The 24,931-nt window shown below is 37.5% G+C and overlaps 1 protein-coding gene across 2 annotated transcripts in view; it reads left to right on the top strand.

Annotated features, from left to right (window-relative positions):
* PRKG1 (protein kinase cGMP-dependent 1) overlaps nucleotides 1-24,931 on the top strand; it is a 1,324,229-nt gene that overhangs the window by 827,141 nt on the left and 472,157 nt on the right. For both annotated transcript variants that reach the window (XM_065922836.1, XM_065922835.1), the window contains exon 4: nucleotides 19,175-19,280. In XM_065922836.1, coding sequence (XP_065778908.1) covers nucleotides 19,175-19,280 — 106 coding nt within the window. The remainder of the gene's footprint in view (nucleotides 1-19,174; nucleotides 19,281-24,931) is intronic.

The raw sequence follows: 24,931 nt of genomic DNA, 5'->3' as shown, positions 1-24,931 counted from the left end.
TTTACTAGACATGTTCTCTGTAATTTTGATCCTGTTAGATGCTTGGTTATAACATTTTCTCAGGTGATTTGGTATTTTAGTTGGGGCAACTTGGCAGTCCTAGTTGGAGAACAGGCATTTTTATCTTCACCAACTTTTCTCTTAGATGACAATACACAAAAATCCCCCCAAACTTCCTATCATGGCTCCCCTTTCTGCCATGCACATCAGCTCATGCATATACCTTTGACTGAGTCTGTCTTGAAGTATGTCACAGGTTTTCCACATCCATCCATTATTGACTTGGTTTGGTAGACTGATTTTTATTTAACCTAATTCACTCTGATGATTGACACTGTGCTTGGCTAAAGATTGTATATTACTTGATGGATAGTGAATTTTCTACTAATAAACCTGGTGAGGTCATTAAGCATGCATTGCTTAGTTATTTACAGGTCTTGCATTTTATTTGTAAACCAAATGGATAGCCTACTTACACCCTGCTCCCCCTTATTTATGTGAAAGCAGGCAACCCACTCCAGCACTCTTGCCTGAAAAATTTCATGGACGGAAGAGTCTGGCAGGCTGCAGTCTATGTGGTTGCAGAGTCAACACGACTGGGCAACTGAGCAGGCATGCACAGTACTGTGTTATCAAACTTTAACAGAGTAATCGCAAGTATACAGCCTTTGAAAGGCATTCTTATCTCTCTAGGATTGCAGGATTTATTTTAAGATTCTGAAATTGTAGCAAGGTTATTTTACTTATTCTAAAGACACTAGAAATAAAGAATGTCTCGTTGGATAAAGTGGTATTAAAGATATTCATAATAATTACTGTATTCTATCAAGAGAACAATTGTCACTAAAATTGGAAATTCTCCCCTTTTTGATATAATTACCTCTCTCTCTTCAGGGCCAAATGCCCTCTCTGCTTTATAAAGAATTAAAAAAAAAAAACAAAAAAACCCCAGCCATTTCAGTCATCAAATGTCATGCTCAGTGTGTCTACATGTGTGTTTATACTCACAATCTCAAATATGAATGGTGTAGTTGTGAAAAAGCCATTGGTTACAAAGCTATTCTGTTATGTTGTCATTTTTAAAAAGGCTGTTTTCCCAAAGCTAGGAGTGAAATTATAGCAGGTGCAGTTTCAGGCCTCTACAATTATCCCAGATTACCCTTTCAATAAAATGTTGACAGTCTCTCAAAAACAGTCTTACTATGCTGACATTTGGAAGCAGACAGGCATTTCTAAATGTTCCGTCTTAATAGCAGAGGTTTGGGTCTCAGAAAGCCTCTTTATATTGTTAATAGAAAACTATTGCTTTTCTCACTTCATACATATTCAGCCAGCGCCTTCTAGTTCACCAGAACTTTATATTCCCCATTAGACAACAAAGGCATGTAGAAACCCTTCAATAATTGCAGCTGGAATACGCTACTTTCTGTTGGTGGAGCAAGCAAAGTAGGAAAATGTATGTTTCTGTGATTCTGTAAGAACTGCTGCTTCTAGGAAAACTTGAGTAGCAGAAGGAGTCAGAAGTCCCTGTAATTCTATTTTATAAACAAAACAAGAAAGTAGTTGTTTGTGAATGCTTCATCATTACTTAAGGTCTACAATGTTAGGTAAAGTACTTTTATTAAAATGCTTGTTATCAGAACCCCTTCCATGTACCTGTGTACACACACACACACACACACACCCTGGACTGAGTTCAGTCCTGCCTTGGATGAAAAACAAACAAAAAAAATGGTAAAAGCTTATTGAAATCTTCAGGGATAGGATTGTTTTATATTATAGCCTTAAGAAATGTAAACAATGCAGAAGCAACCAGCATTTAGATGAAGAATTCTGTCAAATCAAATATTTAATCTTATGAACCGCTTGCCTCCCATCTTCAACAAGAACTGCTTAACTTTAAGCAGTTGTAAAGATAATATAAAAAGCAAATATAGAACTAGGTTTCATAAAAGCAAATCTACTCCCTTTTTCTGCATACTGTGGTAATGATTGTGGAATACTTACCCATGCCAAGCACCATGTTTTACACATAGCAACTTTTAAATTCTTATAGCACTGTGTGAGGTAGGTACTCTTTCTTATCTAATTTCACGGATGAAGCTAGCCATAGAGAGGTTAAGTAACTTGCCCTGTCCTGCAAGCTAGGAAATGATGGAGCTTGGACTTGTATCTGAGCAGTTCGACTCCTGAGTCCTCACTCTTGACTCCCAGGCTCCATCACTTCTCATTGTATCATAGATTTTGCCTATGGGGTCCTAGACCAACAGCAGCAGTATCACCTGGGCACTTGTTAGAAAGGTTAAATCTAAGGCCCCACCCCAGACCTATACAATCAAAATCAGCATTTTAACAAGGCCACTGGGAGCTTCTTACACATGTTTAAGTTTGCAAAGTACTGATCTAAGACATTTACTAATAGAAAATAATTGAGAAGGAAAATATATCTAAAATGATTTAAAGTATTTAAGTAAGCTATTCTGTTCAGTCCATAGGGCCGCAAGAGTCAGACACGACTTAAGCGACTAAACCACCACATTCTGTTTGTTTAGTTGCAAGTCTAGGCATGAGAGCATATGTGCTCATCACTTTTTCATAGACCAGCAGTTAAGTGGTGGTGCCACGACCAGCAGCACCACATGGTAATTATTATGTAAATCCTTGGGGTCTAACCAATATCTGTTGAGGGTGGAGCCCAGGAATCTATTTAGAAAGCCCTGCAGGTGCTTTAGTGTTTTTCAAGTTTGTGAACAGTGGCTTAGTTCTTCCAAAGACATGCTTCTTAGTTCTTCCAAGTGCATGATTTCAGTGACTTTGTGGGTTATACTCCGCTGCAGTTGTTTAGTCAGTAAATCATGTCTGACTCTTTTACGAACCGCTGGATTGTAGCCTGTCAGGCTCCTCTGTCCATGGCATTTCCCAGGCAGGAATATTGGAGTGGGTTGCCATTTCCTCCTCCAGGGGATCTGCCTAACCTAGGGAGCAAACCTGCCTCTCCTGCACTGGAAGGTGGATTCTTTACCACTGAGTCACCAGGAAAGCCTGCTTTGCCATAGACCCTTCCTTTAAAGGTAAAGTTCCTTTGTCTGGCAAATAAGATGAGTGTGTAGAAAAATCTGCGATGTGGACTTTAGTGTCATGGAAAACAAGCCACTGTCCTAAAAATGGGAATATACTTCTTGCATACGAATAAGGTGGCTGAATTAAAAGTCTTTTCCAATGTGGCTAATTCTTTGGAAAGGATGGGCTCTGGCAGTTGCCCCTTTGTCATCTCGTTTACCTCTTTCTCCATCCCTTTTGACATTTCATTTATAAGTGACTGCTTCTTTTAACACTGCTTTTGAGAGGCCTGCTTTTGCTTGGTTGTCTGGTGTATTTTCCTTCACTCTGGCTGAGGCTGCCCTTTGACAGCCTTCTGACTTTGGTCTCCACAGCAGTCATTCCCTTGGCTGCCTGCAGGGTCTCCTAGTTGAGGCCTAATAAAGATGACACGCATGCTGTTCATGCAGGATGGTGTCCTCGACTCATCCTTCTCTCCCTGCCTGCTAATGCTGTTCATTGTGTCTGCTGTAGAGATGAATGGCCTTCTTGGAAATTACCCTCCCTAGTACTTTGTCGCAGCTGTGTGTGTGGCTTTCCCATTAACTATTCAGCATCCACTGCTGTGTGCTCTGGCGTTTTAAAATTGCAAACACAGGTTGGTCTTCTTTTCCAAAGTTAAAAAAATCAAAACACCTTACACCCATCAGGAAGAAAGAATGGTTTCATCATGGAACACTTCTAGAGTAATGGCGATGTGTTTTTTAAACCTTAAGTCCTGAAGTGATAGTCATTTTGCAGTTTATTGGAGCAGCCTCAATGTACCCTGTCTGTACACCAGAGCTTGTGATAGATTATGGGGGGATGGTTGTCTAACTTACCTACTTGAAGTAAGCTACCTTATTCCACATGCTTAATTCAGGCATTTACCTGGCAATACAATTACAGTATTGCACTTTCTTCCCTGAAGAAATAAGGAACAATTTCCTAAGTCTCGATCTGACTGTATAGTTTCATTAACATCAATTAGGCTGCCTTTAATTTAGCTTTAAAAATGGTCACAGATTTTGGGATAAAAAATTACGTTGTTTTGTTTTCTTGCCTCTCATCTCCCTTTTTATTATTGAAAAGAGAAGTATTGATGGAAAAAGGCTCACTTGTGACAGGAGAGCAGTTAGTGTGAAGACCATGACTAATTAAAATAAATGCTCTTCTCATCTTTTAGAATCCAAGTTGCTCACTGGGGTTGTTATTTCCTTCTTCCTTCTTTAGCCATAAAATTGTAATTTTTATCATTTTTATATAAAGAACATTCGGAATCATGTCAAATCCTCATCCGAAATAGCTCCTTTATTTCTTCTTGGTATTTTTCATTAATGCCCTTACAAATGGGTGACAACAGGTGAATGATAAACAGTACATACAATGAGAGGAGGAAAAACAGTGATATTTTTTAGCATAAACTCTGATCTTTTGTTCCCTGTTAGTCCTTTTCATACTCATCTTTCTACTTCTACCCTGACAGGTTTTGTTCCTCTTTACCATTGTTTTCCTGATTGGAAAATAATAAAAGGGAAAAAATGCATAAAAATACTGGCCAAGGGAAGTTGAAAAAGCCAGCAAAGAGAAAATTGAAAGGGTCAAATTTATATACTAAAGTATATTCCTACTGGCTTCCTACTTAAATGCAACTTGTATCAAATCAATGTCTGTCTATTTTATTAGTTACAACTAAGATTTCAAGTTTGTCAGTAGATTTATTTTGCAGTACTAAGCGGAAACAAGATACAAGGAACAATAAAAACTGAGGCTAGTTATGTTGATTATCTCCCATTTCCTTATTCTTCATTTTAGATTCATTTGTACTCCAGCCAAGACTACTGTCAACCCTATATTATGTCTGATGCATGTTTGTATTTGAACAGACATAATATAATTGTGCCATATGTAAACAGATAAAGCCAAATTGATAAAGACATCATATGGTTAAGAAAGTATATATTAGCTACTTTTGTCAGTGGCTGGGGGAGATTTCAATCAGCCAGTATAGGTGAACAGACCAGTAGTTAGCCTAAGATGTTAACTTCGATTTATCTTAACAACATAATGATGTATCTGTGGTTGAATTCTGGTAGCATCTGGGTTAAGAAGTTTAAGCTGTATTGTCTCCATTTCTTGTGGTTCATTACATCCTTAAAGTAAGGTGGTATTAGTTATACTGAAGAATATAGATTTGAAATCCCCAGAAATTCATAATTGACAATGTTGTCAGGATGCATAGGGTAATTTTTAGAGATCTGAAGTTTAAGAATGGAGTGAATGGTACCAATCAAGTCAGAAGGTGGAGAATTTGTTAATGTTTCATTCATTTTGGCTAGGATCTGCTGAAGTCATGACTGGAGTCTATAAAATATGGCAGCACAGTAATTTACGTAGGTGGGTTTCTTATCTCTGAACTGAGCAGTGAGAAGGTAGAGATGCCTCACCTGTGTTTTAGGAGTTTATGTCTTTGAGCTGAATAAAGAGTGTCTGTGTAGAAGATGGAGTGGAATGAAAGGAGAACAGAAATAGGACTTTTTTAATATAGGTGTAAACTGAGGTTTTGCTGGCTTTATTAACATCAGGAATTTGGCGAAGTCTTCCCTTTTTGTCCTCTTCCTGGTCTCACCACAGACATCCCCCCAGTACCCCACACTCAGGGAAATCTTTCCTCAGCCCTAGGGCTTGATTAGATGCTCCTTATAGGTGCTCCCTTCAGACCTTGTGAACCTGCCAGGTGACCCTAGCACTCAGCTCACCATATTGATACTGCTTTGTTCATTGTTCCCTTTTCCATTGAACCACTATAAGCTTCTAGAAAATAGATAATGTGTATATATTGTTTGCTACCATATCTGAAGTACATGGCAGTTAGAATTTCCTATATATTTTTCTGTGGAACAACTAACTTACCGTATTCAAGCTCATATGACTTTAGTATTTATGACTTTAGCACTTCCCTTTTTTTCCTTTTATGTTTCAGTGCTTTGTAATGATTCAGCTGTGTCTTGAGACCCCTTATGTCTCATAAGTAGCTTCTTAGAATTAGATCAACTAGAGTGCTTAAGATTTCCAGAAATGTGTCAGTTATTATTAGGCAATTTATCTTTGAAAAAATCTACTTTGTATAAAGGTCATGCAGTCCAAAATTACAATTTGGAAAATGTAATTTGATTGTATAGTACAAGAGTACTATATTGATGTGAATGGTTTTGGTCATTTTAGTTAAAGCTCTAACGAATGAATTGAGAATGCTTTTGAAGGAAGTTTGGGAAATGAATTCTGTAGCTGTCATTGTATAGCTGAATAATATTTATAAAGCCACTTAATCACTCTACCTATTTTTGTGTGTGGTTTTTCCTACTGACACAATGGAATCGTTATAACTTGTTTTATTTAAGTATCATTTCAAAAAATTAGAATTATTTATGTGAAAACTCTAGAAACTATAAAATTCAATTGAAGTGGCTTAAAGATTCCAGAGCTTAATTTCTTCTCTATTCAATGCAGTGGTTATGGCAGAATTAGCAATCTGTAAGGTATATAGGACTCCTTCTGGGGCTCTAGAGATCAGACTGGGTCTGGCTTAAGCAAAAATGTAATTTGATCGATCATTTCCTCAGAAAGTAGGGGAAGAGGGTGAGGAATGGGAAGGGATGGAACCCTGGGATTGAATTTCTCAGCATGGTGATTCTCCAAGGAAGAGACTCCACTGGGTCAGGCTCAATAACACATCCTTAGAAGCCTCAGCCGTGAGCCTTAACAGGCTGAGTTAAGAAGTAACTCTGTTACGTGTAATTGCACCAGTCTCTGCCTCCTCAGCAAATATACATCCTTCAATGGTGTAAGCAAATGGCAAGCTCTGTTGGGTCCACCGCTATTTGCTGAAAGAGTCGACACAACTATGCTGATCAAAGGCAAATCATTAGGTCTAGTTTGCTTTCTGAGTATCACCTTTGTGTCTTCACAATTGGTGCTGTTGTGTGAATATGATGCTTGGTGTAAGAAAAGTGGATATATTTAATATGTGTAAGCAGAGAATCCTGTTTTCTAGATTTTTGTTTTTCCTCCAGCAGAAACCAGTGACCCTGTTCTAAAATCAGAAGATACTGTTTCTTTCATCTGTAAAAACAAAACAAAACAAAACTTTATTTCCATTTTGTATCCTAGCACAACCAGCCTCTGCCTTTCAGGTCAATTAAAACTCATTTTCCTAATTGTTGTTGAATGATCAGTTTTCATTGCAACACTGCGTGTCTTCCAGACAAGTGAAATCACAAGAAGGAAAATGGCATTCTCATAATTTGCCAAAAGTAGACAATTTTGAAAATGTAAAACAGCTGAGCTCACTTGACATTTCTTGATGTTGTCTACTTCATCTGCCAGCAGAGGAGATGGCTAGAGAGCTCCCTTTCCTGATGATTTTTTTCCCCCCAGACTTCTGCCAAACATAGAGAATTACATATAATTTACTAAAGAAGAGATGGTCCAGAAAGCAGCATTTCTATTTCAAAGCCTACTAGTGCCTAGAAAATAAATGTGAAGTAGTATTGCAGCAGTTTCTTTTAACCACCTGGGTCATATACTTCCTTAATGGGGCCAAGACAGAAGCATTGTTTTTCATATTTATGTGAGAACTCGAAAGGGGTCATAAATTATGGCTATGAGTCTAGCCTTAAGGTGGCAGTGAACTAAGGTGATGTAGGGGTACACAGCAGAGATGGAAACTTCCAAAGCACATCACAAGGAGTTTCTCAGGGAGATGCAGCAGGGGGTTAATAGACATCTAACCTCAGTGCTTCATTTTTTTTCCCCTTGAGAAATAAGATTAATTAAGGGTACACCAAATATATACCTTCTGGCATATAGACATGTTTGCCGAAAAAGAAACAGTATGATATAAGAACTGGCTAGGAAAAAGGAAACCCTTCCTTTGGGAAGCAAAATTTTAATAATGTTTCTGAGTTGAAGTTGTGTAATTCAACTTGTGAGGAAAAGTTATTAGTATGATTTTGTAAAGATGTTTGTTTGAATTTCAACAAATATGGAAACATACGTTTTCAACATCTTGGTGCAGTGTTTAGGGATGCAGCCCAGTCAACCGACAAAAGGACTTACAGATGTAATATCCATTTCCTTAATGAGATTCGAGACAAAATCTGTTGTTATGCACAGATGTGCAGTGACATTTACCAAACATGTAATGATATTTTTGAATTGGGCACACTGTTCAAAATGTGCAAACCTGCAGGAAATGGTGTCACCATAACAGAAGCTGCCAGCAAAACCATCTCAGGAACTTGCCAGAGACTGAAGTTTATGACTGAGGTCCAAAATGTGTCATGTTTGGGGCCTCACATATGTTTTAGGGACTCTGTACATATTGCAGAGCCTATTGAAAATAAATCTCATTAAGGTGGAATGGCCACCCCACCTCTGTTTACTTTTCTAAAGGATTGTATGCCATCTGTTGGATTATTTTTAATTCTAGAGTTTTTCCAAGACTTGGATTCAGCTAAATTATACGAGGCCCATTTATAATAGAATTAAGGGCCATCCAGAGAAATGAAGACCAGGGAGATGCGTATACCTAAAAGTGCCAGGCAGGAATATGTATGAGTTATTCAGTCAGGAAACATGTATTGGTCCTTTTCTATGTGCCAGTAACTTTAGACACCCTGCTCTGGGGATTAAAAAGATGAACAAAACACACATTTTACCATCAAAGAGCTCTATGTTGTGGAAAGCCAGCATCTCATCTTATCATATTAACACATTCTAAGTCTTTATCATAATTTCCTGCTTGACCTTTAAGCTTTCCTAAATATGTGTGCAATTCACCAAGTGATGTTTCTGTTTATTATTCTGAGACAGTGAGCCAACTTCATGACTGCTCTAAATTTGTTTTTTGTTTTTGTTTTTTTTAACTCAGAATTCATTGTCTGTAGCCTACAAGTTGGTGTTTGTTTCCTGCCTGTTTAAAAGATGGAAACATCATTAAAGGACATCCTTGAGTGAAGAATGTCCTAGGTGACAGGGACCATGTTGAATATCTATCATGAGCTACTTCATTGATACCTGAGAAGAACTTCATGAGCCATACATTATTATCTCAGTTTCCTAAAATATACTGATGAAAGCTCAAATTACTTGCCCAAGGCCACACAGTCCCTGTGTAGAAGATACACAGGCCAGATTACTGACTTATATGTTATAGCATGCTGTTTCATGCCTCTAGTTTTCTATTCCTGAGCTTTTCAATTTGTGCAGAAAGAATTGCCTGAAACAACATTTCCTTCGTTAACATCAATAAAGGGCATCACTTTTTTTTTTTTCTTTATTAGTTGGAGGCTAATTACTTCACAACATTTCAGTGGGTTTTGTCATACATTGACATGAATCAGTCATGGAGTTACACGTATTCCCCACCCCAATCCCCACTCCACCTCCCTCTCCACCCAATTCCTCTGGGTCCTCCCAGTGCACCAGGCCCGAGCACTTGTCTCATGCATCCCACCTGGGCTGGTGATCTGTTTCACTATAGATAATATACACGCTGTTCTTTTGAAACATCCCACCCTCACCTTTTCCAACAGAGTTCAAACGTCTGTTCTGTACTTCTGTGTCTCTTTTTCTGTTTTGCATATAGGGTTATCATTACCATCTTTCTAAATTCCATATATATGTGTTAGTATGCTGTAATGTTCTTTATCTTTCTGGCTTACTTCAGTCTGTATAATGGGCTCCGGTTTCATCCATCTCATTAGAACTGATTCAAATGAATTCCTTTTAATGGCTGAGTAATATTCCATGGTGTATATGTACCACAGCTTCCTTATCCATTCGTCTGCTGATGGGCATCTAGGTTGCTTCCATGTCCTGGCTATTATAAACAGTGCTGCGATGAACATTGGGGTGCACGTGTCTCTTTCAGATCTGGTTTCCTCAGTGTGTAAGTCATCACTTTTTTCTAGACATTTGGCTGTCTGGCATAAGACCTGTCTCTAAACCATCATCCTTGTGTACAATGCCCCTTACAGGAGTATGTTACTTGAAAGTAACTATAATTATGTATTCATTCATTCATTCAAGTTTTTTCAAACCTTTTGACGAACCCAGTAGCTCTGACTCTCTACTCTCTGCGTTGATCTGTTATCGACCATAAAATCTTGCAATGCAATTACTCCTTTGAGGTGATCCAATTCAATTTCCCACCTGATACAGGGCTTCTTTCTCGCCTATTTTATCAGGTGGTCTACTGGAGCATTTCCTGTGATGAGCAGTATCTTAGGACAAGTTAGCCATGGCTATGTTCTCTTTGTCTTTACATTGAGTTTGATCCTCAGCCCTGTCAGTTCTAATTACTGACTAAGTTCTGTTGTTGACAAGTCAAAAGGAACTGCCTCTTAATTCACCTGAAGCATTTTGGAGTGGATTGATTCAAATTTTGCTTGAGATAGAATAATTAAGGCTATTATCATAAGATGGAATAATAAACAAGTGAATGTATAAATAAAGAGGAAAATTAAAGAAAATTAACTTTGAGCAGCAAGAAGGTACTTGAGAGCAAGGTCTGTATCTTGTTTATCTTTATATCACCAGTGACTAAAACAGTTCTTGGCAAGTAGTAAGGTCTCAATAAATGTTTGAAGAATGTTTATTATAAATGTCTCCCAACTTTTGATTTCAGGCTAGCCCTTATGGCCACTGTAAACAGCTTTATTGAATATAAACAACTTTATTGAAATCACTTAAAGGCTAATAAACCCATCAAATCTTTTAGAACAGTTACTGAGTTTTTCCCTTTTTCTTATCCAGAGTGAGTATCCTCAGTTTCTTCATTTTTATTTGCAGATAGTTTTCCCCCTGGTAAACTAGTAAGTATCCTAAAACATTTATTGAATTCTGTGAGGTGTCACACTACTCATGGTGGACCATGTATAGTACTTATATATCATTCAGATCCATGAATAGCTATGATGCAAGTCACAGTGATAAAAACCACATGGCAGACACAATCAGAAGTTTGTAGAAAAATAGAGAAATTCTAGCTGGGGTGAACTGGAAAGTCTTCATGGAGAAAGCGGTCTTTAAACTGATTCTTGAAAGACTACTAGAATTGTCATGATTAGAGAAAAATAATTAGAGCAAAGACTGGAAGGCAGAAAATGGAAGGGTAGATTTGGAAACTTGACAGTAGAATTATTGGACAAAATAAAAGGTCTGTATAAAGGATTGTGAGAGATGAAGCTTGAAAGGTACTTTGTGGATTAAATGCAAAGATGAAGAGGTTTTGGTTTATTTGTTGGCAATAGGGAGCCATGTACAATTTTGTGGGCAGAATAACAGGATTAGAATAGCACTTTATGAAGATCAGCCTTGCATGACTGTCTTGGAGTAGATTATCGCTTTAACAGTCCTTTGTCAGTAGTTCACAAAGTGATGATGTGATCTTTATTGTTCTTTAGACAGAACTCCGTACTTTTGCCTTCATGACTATTATTCTCTGGAGGTCTTTTGGCTCCTCCTTTTACTCTTGTTCCCTAATTTGTATCTGAGTTACATAGAAAGCCTCTTATTTTCTAGAGGCTCATTCCCCCTTTCTTCCTTCTGTTTGTCCTAATGTCCTTGACATTGTGCTTCATGTCAGGGTTATTTCAGATGACCTGAGGTTGATTGGTTTGCCTGTTTATTCATTTTTATACCCCTCCCTCCAACCACCAGCCCCCACCCCAACTATAAGCCTTTTACAGAGCTAAGTATCTACAGGTTTCTAAATGATTGCACTTTGGTTTCTTTTTTTTTTTTTTTTTTGCACTTTGGTTTAATAGACGTTTACAACAGTACACTGTATTTTCTAAACAAGAACTTCGAGGAGAAAGACTGGGACATCTAAGGAATCACCTGCTTCCACAGCCAGGTTTTGTATCTTCAGACCCTGTTACTAATTAGCATTTAGTTTTTAGTGTTTGTGGGCTTTGGCCAACAAGAAGGGAGATGTGGTTAGAGTTCTGCATTAACTGAATTTGCTCTGGCATGCTTGGCCTCACGTATATTTGTCTATGCTGCCCTTGATGGCTGCTGTCAGCTGGACTCAGGATGGTTCACATGGTTTTAATTTCAAAGATGAGTTTTTGACACCGCTGGGACTCACTGTGCATAAAAAATTGGAGCTTGTAGAATGAAGCACAGTGCTGCTTGAGCTTTTTCACAGGAGGCCACCTAAAGACAGAAGGTAGTACTAGTAATTCTGGAGATGAGGGAAGGGGTTGTGCTAGGCATGACATGGTGTTGAAAGCCAGGAGAAGTACAGTAGAAGTTAGTCACAAGGAGCCTGCCTCAGATGCAAAATACTTTTGAAGAAGACTCCCTTATGTTAAAACCTTGGGTAAAATATGCAGCCCATTTCAGTTTTAATTTCAAGAAATCTTCCCCACCTCCATTATTGAAGTCAAATTTATATTTCTTTTTGCTCCTATGATATTTAGCGATGAGGACTGAGCAACCAACACACACACACACACACACACACAGGGTGATAAAGTGGGTCAGAAGAATAGGATGAGGAAAGCAGGAATTCTTAGTCCAGTTTCAGAAATACGTGATAGTGAAAAGAAAGCAGGCTTTGGAGTCGAAAAGAAACTGGCTCTTATAATTATTATACCTTAGCTTCTCTGAGATGCAGTTTCCATATTGATAGAAAAGGGACAAGAATGCTTTGTAGGATTAATATAGGATAGATGTAAGATATGAAGTTCTTATATCATGTAATAAATGCTGAATTATGTTACCATAATAGCGCTCCTTAATATTTTTATATCTGTTCTAAAATAAATCATCATCTGTTTGGTCCTTTAAGTAGCCTTAACTTTTGTGGGTTTTTTTGTTTTTTTTTAATTTTTTTCTTTATTTTTTAGCCCTATGATTTCAAAGTGAATATACATTTTAAAACCATTATGTTAGTTAATGTTGTAGTATTTTCAAAAAGTTTTATCATTTGGCCTTACCAGTTGCATTGTTCAAGGTATAAAGTTGAGCAGAATTTAGAGGGGAAGAAACAAAAAAACCTATTTCATTTCTTTTGGTTTCATTAAAGGACTGTTCACTGTACCACATCCTTTCAAAATGAAAATCATGACAACACTGTTAAGTGATTTTTCTACTATTAAGTTTATAGTAATGATTAACCTTATCTGCAGTGTCCAATTTTATAATCCACCATCTTTATAGAATATATATCACTAAAGAGATAACTTTTCAAGGCAAGAATATTTAGAATATAACTCCCATACTAACAGTGAGGCAGTCTGCACAGTGGAGGTATCAACACTTTTCAGATGCATTGTAAACAGCAAATGGCCGGTTCTAATTATGAAGCATATTTCTTAGGACATTCCAGCAGTTGGATTTGGCTTTAGGCAAATGTATGCCTTAATGATATTGGGAAACAGTTGTGGGCTTCATGGACTCCCTCAAGGTCTCTTCTAAGCTGATTCTGTAGCACTAAGTATCTGAGTGATTCAAGCTTCAAGAAAATGAGAGTAGGGTAGGGTGTAAAAATAAAGTTTCTGGAATTTCTGGAGCATATAGTAAAGTACCTTATGGTATGAGCTGCTGCTCTTTTAATGTTGAAGGTGAAATAGAGCAAAGTAAGGACATCTTTCTTGTTCTTCCACCCACATTAAGCCCTCCAAAGCTTCTAGCTCATTCAAAGTTTAGATCAGCAGAAACTTAGATGAGACCCACCTATTATCGCAGAATGTTCTCTGGAGAACGTTAAGACTTGGGGAAGAACAGATTCCTCGGAAACCCTTGTCAGAAAACTCAACTTGTGTTTTGCTGCCAAGAAATGTCACTTGGAAAAGCTCAAGTTGAAAACTGGTTCTTTTCTGATGGAGATTATCACGGTCTACAATAATTTTTCCAGGGAAGTACAGAAATAGATTTTATTTGTACAAAATGTTTGACATACACACAAAATTCAATTTAGAAAATACTTGACGAGCGCAACTTTGTGCTATCCTAGGCACAGAAGAAGCAGGTAAAGAGAATACAAATATTGATATGCTGGACACAGTGTTCATCCCTTTATTGGCTGAGTCGAGGGAACTCTCTGGAGTCCTGGGGGGAGGACTGGAAATAGTCTGGGAACTTAGGGAAGTGGCTGTTTACTAAATAAGTCTCGTCTGAGAAAGAGAAAGTGTTAGTCTCTTAGTCCTGTCCGACTTGTTGTGACTCCATTGACTACAGCCTGCCAGGTTCCTCTCTTCGTGGAATTCTCCAGGCCAGAATACTCGTTGTCAGCCATGCCCTTCTCTAGGGGGGGGGTCTTTCCAACCCTTTTCTATAAGGGCATTAAAAACATCATGAGGGCTTCATCCTCAGAACCTCGTCTAGACCTGATAACTTCCTGTACTATTGTGATTTGTAATAAGAAATATAATATACATTTGGTCTTCATCTCTTTTCTGGCATGGAGCTCCTAAAATCCTTGGAATTTCATTCTTGGAATTTCCTAAGTGAGGAAAGCAACCAATCATCGACCAGATTTGGCAGGGACAATAGTTTGTTGGCCTCTGCACTAGACCACGAGTTTCTTGAGGGCAGGAATCATCAGCCTATTTTCTGTCCCTTATATATAGCAACAGTGTCAGCTAGATTGGTGTGAAATAAATATGGGCAGAATAAACCTTTGAGGCATGTGTTCTGTACCCACACTTGCTTTCTGAGAATTCTTCCAAAATTTGAGTTTGGCAACAGATGAATTCCTTGATAGGAGAATTTCAGCCACACCAGATTTGTGGTTTCATGGTCCAGCACAGTTTTATGTTTCATTCTTCTATGATTTTGGTGCCTCCTAAACAAAGGCCAATTGTACCTCTGTTGACGGTATTCTTGGTATACTTAATGCACTTAAGAGATCCCAGGGTAAAGGTAACTTGTATCTTTTCCATATAGTTCAATCTGGCCTCAACCTGAAGAAAAAAATGACAAATGTTTCAGTAGAGAATTTTAGATACATAATTGAATGAAAAGGAAAATACCTTCAGCCAGCCCTTTTTTTTCTGCTTTATGCTCTTCTGACTTCTTTGTTCATCAACAGCAGTTATTGTGAAAATTGCAGGAGTTTTGTTCCTGATAGTGCTTATCCCCTACAGAGATTAATACACCACTTACAATGAAAGGTAAAGGATTTTTTAAAAAGTGTTCTCTTCAAGTTATGGAAGCAACAGACTTACACTCCAACAGGCTGCTTAAGAAACAAGATACTAATCACTGCCCCAATATAACCATGCTTCTGACAACACAGCACGGTGATTGTTAGTCATGCTTGCTCACCTGTATAAAATGCTGACCTCACTAATATGTATATTGGCTGCATATAAAAGAGATGTTGGCATCTTGCCCAAGGTCATGGAAAAACTTACAATTTCCTCAAGCCATATTTATTATCATACAAAATATCTGGAACATGGTTTTAGACAGTTCAACCGCCCATGCAAATGGAAGTAGAAGATAAAAATACTGAATTCTGTGAACTTATTTTTAGAGATCATTTCTCAACACATGAATCATGATATCTAATAAATTCATCTTAGATATTTAAATGTAATCTTATAGTCTGACTGCTGCCACTGCTACTGCTAAGTCACTTCAGTCATGTCTGTGTGACCCCATCCCTGGGATTCTCCAGGCAAGAACACTGGAGTGGGTTGCCATTTCCTTCTCCAATGCATAAAAGAGGAAAGTGAAAGTGAAGTCGCTCAGCCGTGTCCGACTCTTCCCGACCCCATAGACTGCAGCCTACTGGGCTCCTCTGTCCATGGGATTTTCCAGGCAAGAGTATAGAGTCTGACTAAGCATATATGTATATATATATTTTGCAGGTGAATTTCATGTACATAAATTACATTAATTAACAATTATGCCCAGTGGTTATCAAATAAAAAGCAAGTCTCTTGAGTTGGGGGTGGTTATAAGAAATGAGACAGGGACTTTTCTAAGAGGGAATATTGTACATTCTTATTTAAGGTAACATAATATAGACATAGAGATAATTGACAATATTAGCAACATGTGTGAAGTGCCCTGAGTGACACAGATAAAGCTATAGCAATTCATAGGACAAAAGGTTGCTGATCAGGAAAGACCACGGATGGAAATTGGACTTGGAAGTGTGAACCAACACTAATAATGCTGCAGGTAACTTAAGTACACACACATACCCCACTACTTCCCCCCCACCCTGCACCATCCTCCCACAAGCTTCTGCTGTTACTCCCATTGTTGTCTTATTCACTTAGACCCGCCTCACTTCCTTCATTCCTGAGTTACTGTGGCCTGTCTCATGCTCATTACTCCTTGTCTGAATCTGGGCACACAGTGTATGATCAGAACAGTTTTCCTCACACTGAGCTTTCATCATATTACTGCTCTGTCCCACAGTTTCTACATAAAGTGCATATTTGATGACACTCGTGATGGTCTGTATTCTGCCTGACTAAGATGTTTCTGAATCCAATGTGTCCCTTCTAGATGAGTCTTTCTCAGCTATCGCCATGATCTTATCTTTGGGTTTCAGAGATCATAATAGAAGCCTTTATTTACTGTTACCAGGGGTTTGAATTGTGAAGTCTTTCTGTAGGGCAAAGCCTTAAAATGTACCTATGCTTATTTCATTCTAACACTATGCTTCCAATCATGCCTTTGAGGTGTGTTTAAAAAACCCATATCATAGTAAAGCTATTTTTATTGCTGCTATTTTTATTGCTGCTATTTTTTAAAATAACACAATTTGTTGGTTATCCTAATTGGTCCTTTGGAGGGAGGAGTGTCTATACTCAAAATACCTGGGAACATTAAAAATGATGGTGAATATAGAAAATACTATTTTTTTTTTCCTAGTAAGCATTTTACTTTTTTAAATTTCCCCATGGTGTGTCCTTTAAAATTGTGGTTCTTTTGTTCTGTCTTTTTAAGATCTCTACTAGCTTCCTGTTGTTCATCAAATTAATCCTTGCTTCTTCTGCCCGACTTCCAGGACCCTGCGTCAGCCTGCTCTCAAATTGTGTAGCAGCCCTGTAGAAATCTCAGCCATTTCAGTCTGTTTGTATCTCCGACTGGACTCCCAGAGCCCAAACTCATTCCTAATGGTGTTCTTGTTTATGTGCTCTCCCCACTTGACTGCGCTTTGTCTATCTCTGGCCTAGTTCAACTTCTGTTGTTTTTCAAAGTTCTACTTCTTATGAATCTTGTCAAGATTTTCTCAGTCCCTCATGGTGGTATCATCCAGTTCTGTGGTGCATCTCAAGTAAACAGGTGTTCTGGGAAAGAGCCTGGATTCTACCGAAGGAACTAGAATGTAACTGGAGAATACCTGTGAGATGAGCTTTGTTTTCTGATGAAGGTTCATTTTTGAAGGCTATTTGGAATGGAGCCATGTACACACCAGCAGTCTTTGCTGCCTTGTTCTTTTTCTACTTAACTGAACATCTGTTTTCTTCAATAAAGAACTGGCTAAGGGAGAAGTCATGTTTTCTTTCTAAGCTTCAAATAATTGTTCAAGGAAAAATTAGGTAAAATTCAAAAAAAAAAAAAATAAAGGTTTACTCTATTTACTCAATAATGCTTTTATCATCTTTTCCCTCTCTGTGTCCCTTCTAGCATCTTCCCTCAGGTCACATACTTGGCCTAGTTATTCCAACATTTTCTCCACTTCCTAACCCCCACATCTTGATCTATTGCATTTACTGGGCTTGGTCTGAGAACTGTGAAGAAAAGAGAACTGCATTCATCCGTATTTCTATGTTTGATTCATTAAACTATGAGTGCTCAGTTGCTCAGTTATGTTTGACTCTTTGTGACCCCATGGGCTGTAGTCCAGGGAAGAATACTGAAGTGGGTAGCCATTCCTTTCTCCAGGATATCTTCCTGACCCAGGGATCAAACTCAAATCTTCTGTATTACAGGTGGATTCTTTACCACTGTACCACCTGGATTTCCTTCATTGAACTATAACCTGGTCCCATTCAACTGGTCTTGCTCAAACCTGTACACAGCCCTTATCTACCCTATACTCTGTGGGTACAATGTATGCATGGATGCTAAGTAGCTTTAGTGGTGTCTGACTCTTTGAGACCCTATGGACTGTAGCCCACTAGGCTCCTCTGTCCTTGGGATTCTCCAGGCAAGAATACTGGAGTCAGTTGATGTTTCCTACTCCAGGGAAACTTCTGACCCAGGGACCAAACCACATCTCTTGCATCTCCTGCATTGGCAGGCAGATTCTTTACCATTAGCGCTATCTGGGAAGTCCATTATGAAAATTTGCAAACATACATAAAAATAGAGAGCATAGTAAAATATGCCTGTTAAATACTCATTACACAGATTCAATTATCAACATTTTTTGCATACTCTTCTTTTAAAAGAAAGTTTTATCTTAATATTTTGTTTTCTTGCACTGTAACATCTGTCTTTTTCTAAAACCTATCTTTTAGTCGTGTGCTTATTAGATCAAATGGTGATCTATCCAGTGGTATTGAGTTTCTGTACTTAATCATTGTCAAAGCCAGTGGTATGGGAGAACAGAAATTAAAATTTAGCAAACATATCTAATATAGTTTTGTATGGTAACTGTGGGCACAGGTTACAATTTAATTGTAATTATTATTTCTATTCTATTAACTCCTAAAACTGAATTTACACCTACCTTTTTTACAATTAAAATATGATCATGTGAGTCATTAACACTATTCTGGTTAATTACCAAGCGCTACTTCTTGTGAACCTCCCTTCATGTAATTTCCTTTGTATATAACTAAATACTTCCAATGTGTACTTAGACCTTATCATCCCTTGAGAACCTAAGAGTGACAGGAACCTTCCTTATAGATAGTAATACTAGTGTTAAATTATGAGCTATATTTTGTCTGTAAGAACTTGTCTTCTTAACTAAATAGAATAGCATTAGGATATTAGCTTTAAATGAAGGATAATCACTTTCATTCCTTTGAATAACTCATCACTTTTACACAGTATAGTTCACTGTTGAAGTTCTCTAATTTTTCTCTATTTGTTTTCTCTTTTTCCCCAGCTCTTGTAAATGTGAAACTCTGGGCCATTGATCGACAATGTTTTCAGACGATAATGATGAGGACAGGACTTATCAAGCATACCGAGTATATGGAATTTTTAAAAAGGTAGGATGCTTTTCTTTTCTCCTGAGAGTGTTTTATTGTCTTTTCAACCCTTTCCTGAAATGCAGCCCAGGGAACACTTTTTGCCTTTATCTCAGTCTTATTGGCCTACAAATTTATGGAAGTACAAGATTTTGAACTGGCTTCATTCTATTTCTGCTGCAAATTTCATATGTGGTTATGTCAGAACTTTAGAGTTTCATTCAATATTCTATTATAGAGGAGAGAAACAAGTGAGTATCTGCATGAACAAAAAAGGAAATTGAGGTCATCTCTATTTATCAGTTAATATATTGTAACTCTTCTCAAGCAACCCACAGTATAAGACTGAATCATCTCTTATATGAAGTTTCATATTAAAGATCAGATGACTAAGGTGAAAAAGTTCCAAGAAGAAGCTTATTATCCTTTAATCCTGAGTTTAATTTCCAAAATTAAATTCATTTTATGTTGCAGTTTGAATTATCAAAGGCTTTTCTTGTGTTTATATTATATATTATCATAATAATTCAATATACCATAGGAATTGGAATGAAACCCCAATTTTCATTTCTTAGGAATATACTGGTATTCATTGAAATTAATTTGTCTTTAAGCTTATTTTAGAGAAACTATATTATTTTATCATTAAAAATAATATTGACAACTTTGCCTTTTTTCAGAAAGTAGTTATTTTGTGTAATTCTTCTTTTGAAAATAGAATCATCTTTAAATTGTTATACATAGAGTATGTGAGCTTAAATAGGGGTGCAGCACCAATTAAGATTTCATTTTCATTTTTGAGAGCTAGAACGTTAAACTGGTCTTTTCATTTTATATTTTTATTTTTGGCAAATAAATGACCTAAGCTGAACTAAAAAAATCAAATTCATATTTTGTATCAGTGATACAAAAGTTTTAATGGATATTTATTGAATTTTCTTAAATGCAATTGTATACTTGTATATTTCTTTTGGTTTGTTTCTGATTAACTGTTCATGCATTTTTCATTTCCACATATTTTTCTTTATATTCTTGCTAAAATTCAAATATGTTGAGTGATAATGTGTAAAAAAAATTACTGTGTTGGTAGGGTGTCAGTTTTATATCTCGGTGTGATTTAGTGAAACACTTAGGAGAAGCAGAAATGGGAGTTTCTGTTTAAATGTTAGTATAGTTCACAAGGAAATGATTCAAGTGCCGTATGTGTATGTTATGTATTAATATGCCTATAGATATATATGTTGATATGTGTATTGATATATAGATGTGTGTATGTGAATGGAGAGAGATGGAAGGAGACAGAGTGAATATTCATTGTAAGCCTCTATCAAAGTGCAACTTAATAATTTCCTTGTGACATAGCCCTGAAAAAGAAAGATCGCAATTGGTAATCAGTGAAATGCTTGTTTGTGGGACAGAACTCACTGTTTGTCTCACATACCTAGGAGCTAGGTACTCACCGCACTGACTTCAGCTTCCATAAGTTTTCATAAGGAAATGAAATTGTGGCAATGCTGTCTTGCATGACACCAACAAAAACTTTTTAGAGGCACAGTTTCAGGAAATTGATGTCTCCATTCTGTGTGTGTGTGTGTGTGTGTGTGTGTGTGTGTGAGTGAAATTCACCCTGGTTAAACTTTTATTTTTGTAGTGTTCTCAGAGCTGTTAAAAATTTGTCATCTATTTTGACAATTCAAACCTCAAGTCATAAAAGTTGGTTCTCTAGAATTTGTGAACATTAGTTGTTGGTCATCTTAGAGCAAGTGGAGTTGAACTGATTTAATATAAAAGAGCTGGGCACTGACTTTGATGTCACTTTGCATCTGGCCACTCTGTAAAAACATCAAGTCCACATCATTTGTATGTGTGGTACTGGGCTGGGAGTCCAGAGGGACAACACAATGACCTCTGTTGCCTGGGGCTGGTTTTAATCTTCCTAAATTGTGACCGTGACCAGCTGGCTCCCTCTATAACCTTTCAATGGCGGGCGGTTCCTGTTGGATTAGCTGTAGCCTCGTTAACTGGTTATGCAAGGTCCTGCCCCAGCCAGTGACACCCAGCTATTCCAGCCTATTTCTTCTTGCTCCGGGGCAAACCTAATGATTCCAGGTGCTCAAGCAGAACCTGTGCTTTTACAGAGCACCCTGCCTCTGCTGCCTTTTCCCCCACTGTCAATGTTCAAGTCTCCACTGTTTATATCTTAACTAACTAAAAGCTGCTCTTTGCACAGATACTGGTGTTTCTACGGAGAAGTAACCTCTCCTTCCTCTGAAAGCTCACTTCTACCATGGTTTCTACTATATTATAACCTCACTACTAAACTTAACTCTACTTTTAAGCTATAAACTTTTAAGGACTAGAGCTATTTCTTAAGCATCTTGATACTCTTCTCTGGCACAAAGCATGTCATTTTGTAGACAGGCATTTTATAGGACAGTAAGTGTGGGGCAAGTATGTAATTTGCAGAGCCCACTGGAAAATAAAATTCAAGGCTCTTTTTGCAAAGATAGGGAAACATTTCAAGTCACTGGCGGCATAGTATTAAACAAAGCATAGGGATCTTCTAATATTGGGTCCTGCACTATTATCCGAGTGAAATTAAAAGTGAATAATATTCATTCCTCCATTTTCCTAAGTTAATGTGTTCTGCCATTTATTTGGCAAAGCTGTTGAGATGGCATATATTCCCCAAGGAATTGACAGATCTTGTCAAAAACTAAGATGATCAAAATTGAACTTGTCTATCATAACTTCAGAATTATTCTTATTTCCCTGTGTATTGTAGGTTAAAAAAATTTGCTTAGCACTCTGTTACATTATGTAAAAGCTTTAACATTTTATATAGTTAAATCAACCAAAGTTTTTTCCTTTATAGTTCCATATTTAGAAAGACTTACTGTGTCATAAAAATATAGACTTAATACTCTAAAATTCTCTGTAGTAGCCTGTGTGTGTGTGTGTGTGTGCACGTGGAGGGGTGTTTTTGTTTAGTGCACTCGCTAAGTAAAGCTTTGATCTGAATTTTTCTACTATAGACACATGCACTATTTTGTTAAGCATTAAAGCAATTGTGACACTGTAAGAAAAAAAGAAAAACTCTGGGAAATGGTTTTAGAAATCATCAGAATTCTTTGCAGTGAGGGTCTCTGTGTACATGGGAATGCCTTCCTAATGAAGTAATTTCAAGGGTAGAGACAGACTAAATGAGGATTGATTCTATTATCACTGCTCATCCTCCCACACTACTCTTCTTTACTTTTCTAAACAAGCAGTAAATTTGAAGGGTAGGAAAAGGGGACACATCAGGCATGTAAATGCACAGCCAAAATGCAAGGGTTTCTTTCTTACAGTCAGTTTTTATTTCCATTTCGGTGTTTTAACCCATTTTATAGCTACTATAGCTACTAGTCATGTGGTTTGGCCTCATTTTTGCTATTAAATGCCACATCAAACATGATTCTGGTTCTTTAATGCTGTTTAGTCCATTCTTCCCTGTGCTTATATTTCACATTCCCTGATGAAAACACAGATGTTCCTATGAAAGCATAGCAAAAAAAAAAAAAAAGAAAATTTTTTTCACAGAACAATGCTACTAAGCAAGGCATGATTTCTGTAAGTCCAGTAGCAGTTTCATCAGTTGCCAACATTTTCCATTTTCTTTGGCTACTGAAAAATGGTGTTTCACATATGGATTCTGAAAAAATGAGCCAAATAACTGCCAGAGTCAATTTGTATCACTTTTTCCTGAGCATTTTCTCTGTGCTGCTGTTGGCACAGACGTCTGTACCCAGAGGAGCGTTAGAATGCAGCTGTGTGACCAGTGGGATATACGTGTAGGAACTACGATGCTGCTGCTGCTGCACCTCCTATTTGTCTTTTCTTGATCCACTAAGGAATCTTTGGTTAAGGCAGGTAACTTTGTATCATCATTCTTCATGAAACCTTTCCATGACTACTTCCCACTCTTAGGGTATAGAGTAGTTCTTTGGCATTGTCTCCAAAGCCCTGTTTCCTTTGGCTACTGCTCACCTCCCCGGGTTCCTCTCACCCTCCATCTTCTTCCTCGTCTTCTCACTGGCTCTTTGCTGTAGTCACATTCAGTTCAGTGCAGTGGCTCAATCATGTCCGAATCTTTGCAACTCCATGGACTGCAGCATGCCTGGCCTCCCGGTCCATTGCCAACTCCTGGAGTTTACTCAAACTCATGTCAAGAAGAGGAGTGGACTTTTGGTAAATCACAAAGCTACAATGCTGGATTAATCCTTCTGCCACAGTTTCCTTGTGGAAAGCCCTGCCGCACATTTTCGCGCTGTGTACTGTGTTAGTCACTCAGTCAAGTCCAGCTCTTTGTGAACCCATGGACGATAGCCTGCCAAACTCCTCTATCCATGGAATTCTTCAGGCAGGAATACTGGAGTGGGTAGCCATTCTCTTCCCTGGGGGATCTTTCCAACCCAGGAATCAGACCCAGGTCTCCTGCATTGCAGATAGATTCTTAACTGTCTGAGCCATTAGGGAAGCTCAATATAAAGGTTCCTTATTCTATATGCCCATTCCTAGGGAGTAAGACCAAATCTGGTTTGCTATTCCACCTTATCCTCTAAAACAATAATACTTGTATACACACCTAACATAATTAAATATGTTACTTACACATGTGTATTAGAAAAGTAAGTAATATTCCTTTTAAAAAAGAAGTATGACTTTTCTTCTAGAACTCCTGCTAACTTTTAGATATCAGAATGGCCTTCACTATGAGGATGATTTCATTTTGGTTTGACTGTACCCCAGACCAAAACTTACTGAATCTTCTGTTTAATTGCTTTACATTTCTCTCATCCAATAGTTTTTGCCATACCTGCCACTAGCAGGTGCCTACATAGCAATGCATCTTCATGTCTGGTCTGATACAGCAATAATGATTACATTTTAGATTCAGAAAAATTTAAGACAGGATAGTTTCATCTCTGTTGATATGTTACAGGTATAGCAGTTGAGTCTTATAGCCCAGAATAAAGTCATATTTAATTAGAAAGAAAACTTAGAACCCAGGCTTATGAATTCTATCTGAGTATCCTACAATATATGGACTCAAGTTCATAGTTTGTGTATTATGAAGCTCTTCACTGTAGCAAGCTTAACACGAGAGTGGGTTGGTGGTATTATTTTTGCCTCTCCAGAAAGATAACTTACAAAAAATATTAGTTTGTTATCATGTAGACATTTTTCTATACTCTCTATATATGTATTTTATTTTTTGGACATGCCTCATGGCATATGGGATCTTAGTTCCCTGACAAGGGATTGAGCCTGAGGAGTGGAATCAATCATTATATTTCTAGAGAAATCCCTTTACTCTATATGATTTAATTTCAGCCTTGGGTTAATGAAAATTTAAAATGCCTTGCAAGTACTTCTTTCTCTGATCCAGTTTAAAAATCCAAAAAATTTCATTTTCTTAACTCAATCCAACAGGTCACCTTATTTCACAGATTTTTATTTATTGTATTTATAAAAGAACATAGAAATGTAGAGTTCTTAGAGAAGAATATTAGCTTGTAAGGGATATGAGCGTTTTCTCATTCCACTAATGGGAGAGCCAAGACCTAGACTGGTTATGGAAGTTGCCCAGGGTCACACAGGCAATTGATAGTACGGTTAACCCTTGAACA

This window comes from Muntiacus reevesi, chromosome 2, assembly GCF_963930625.1.
Source record: "Muntiacus reevesi chromosome 2, mMunRee1.1, whole genome shotgun sequence".
Lineage (NCBI taxonomy): Eukaryota > Metazoa > Chordata > Mammalia > Artiodactyla > Cervidae > Muntiacus > Muntiacus reevesi.
The sequence above is the reverse complement of the archived record's forward strand: the minus strand, read 5'-3'. Positions and strand labels throughout refer to the sequence as shown.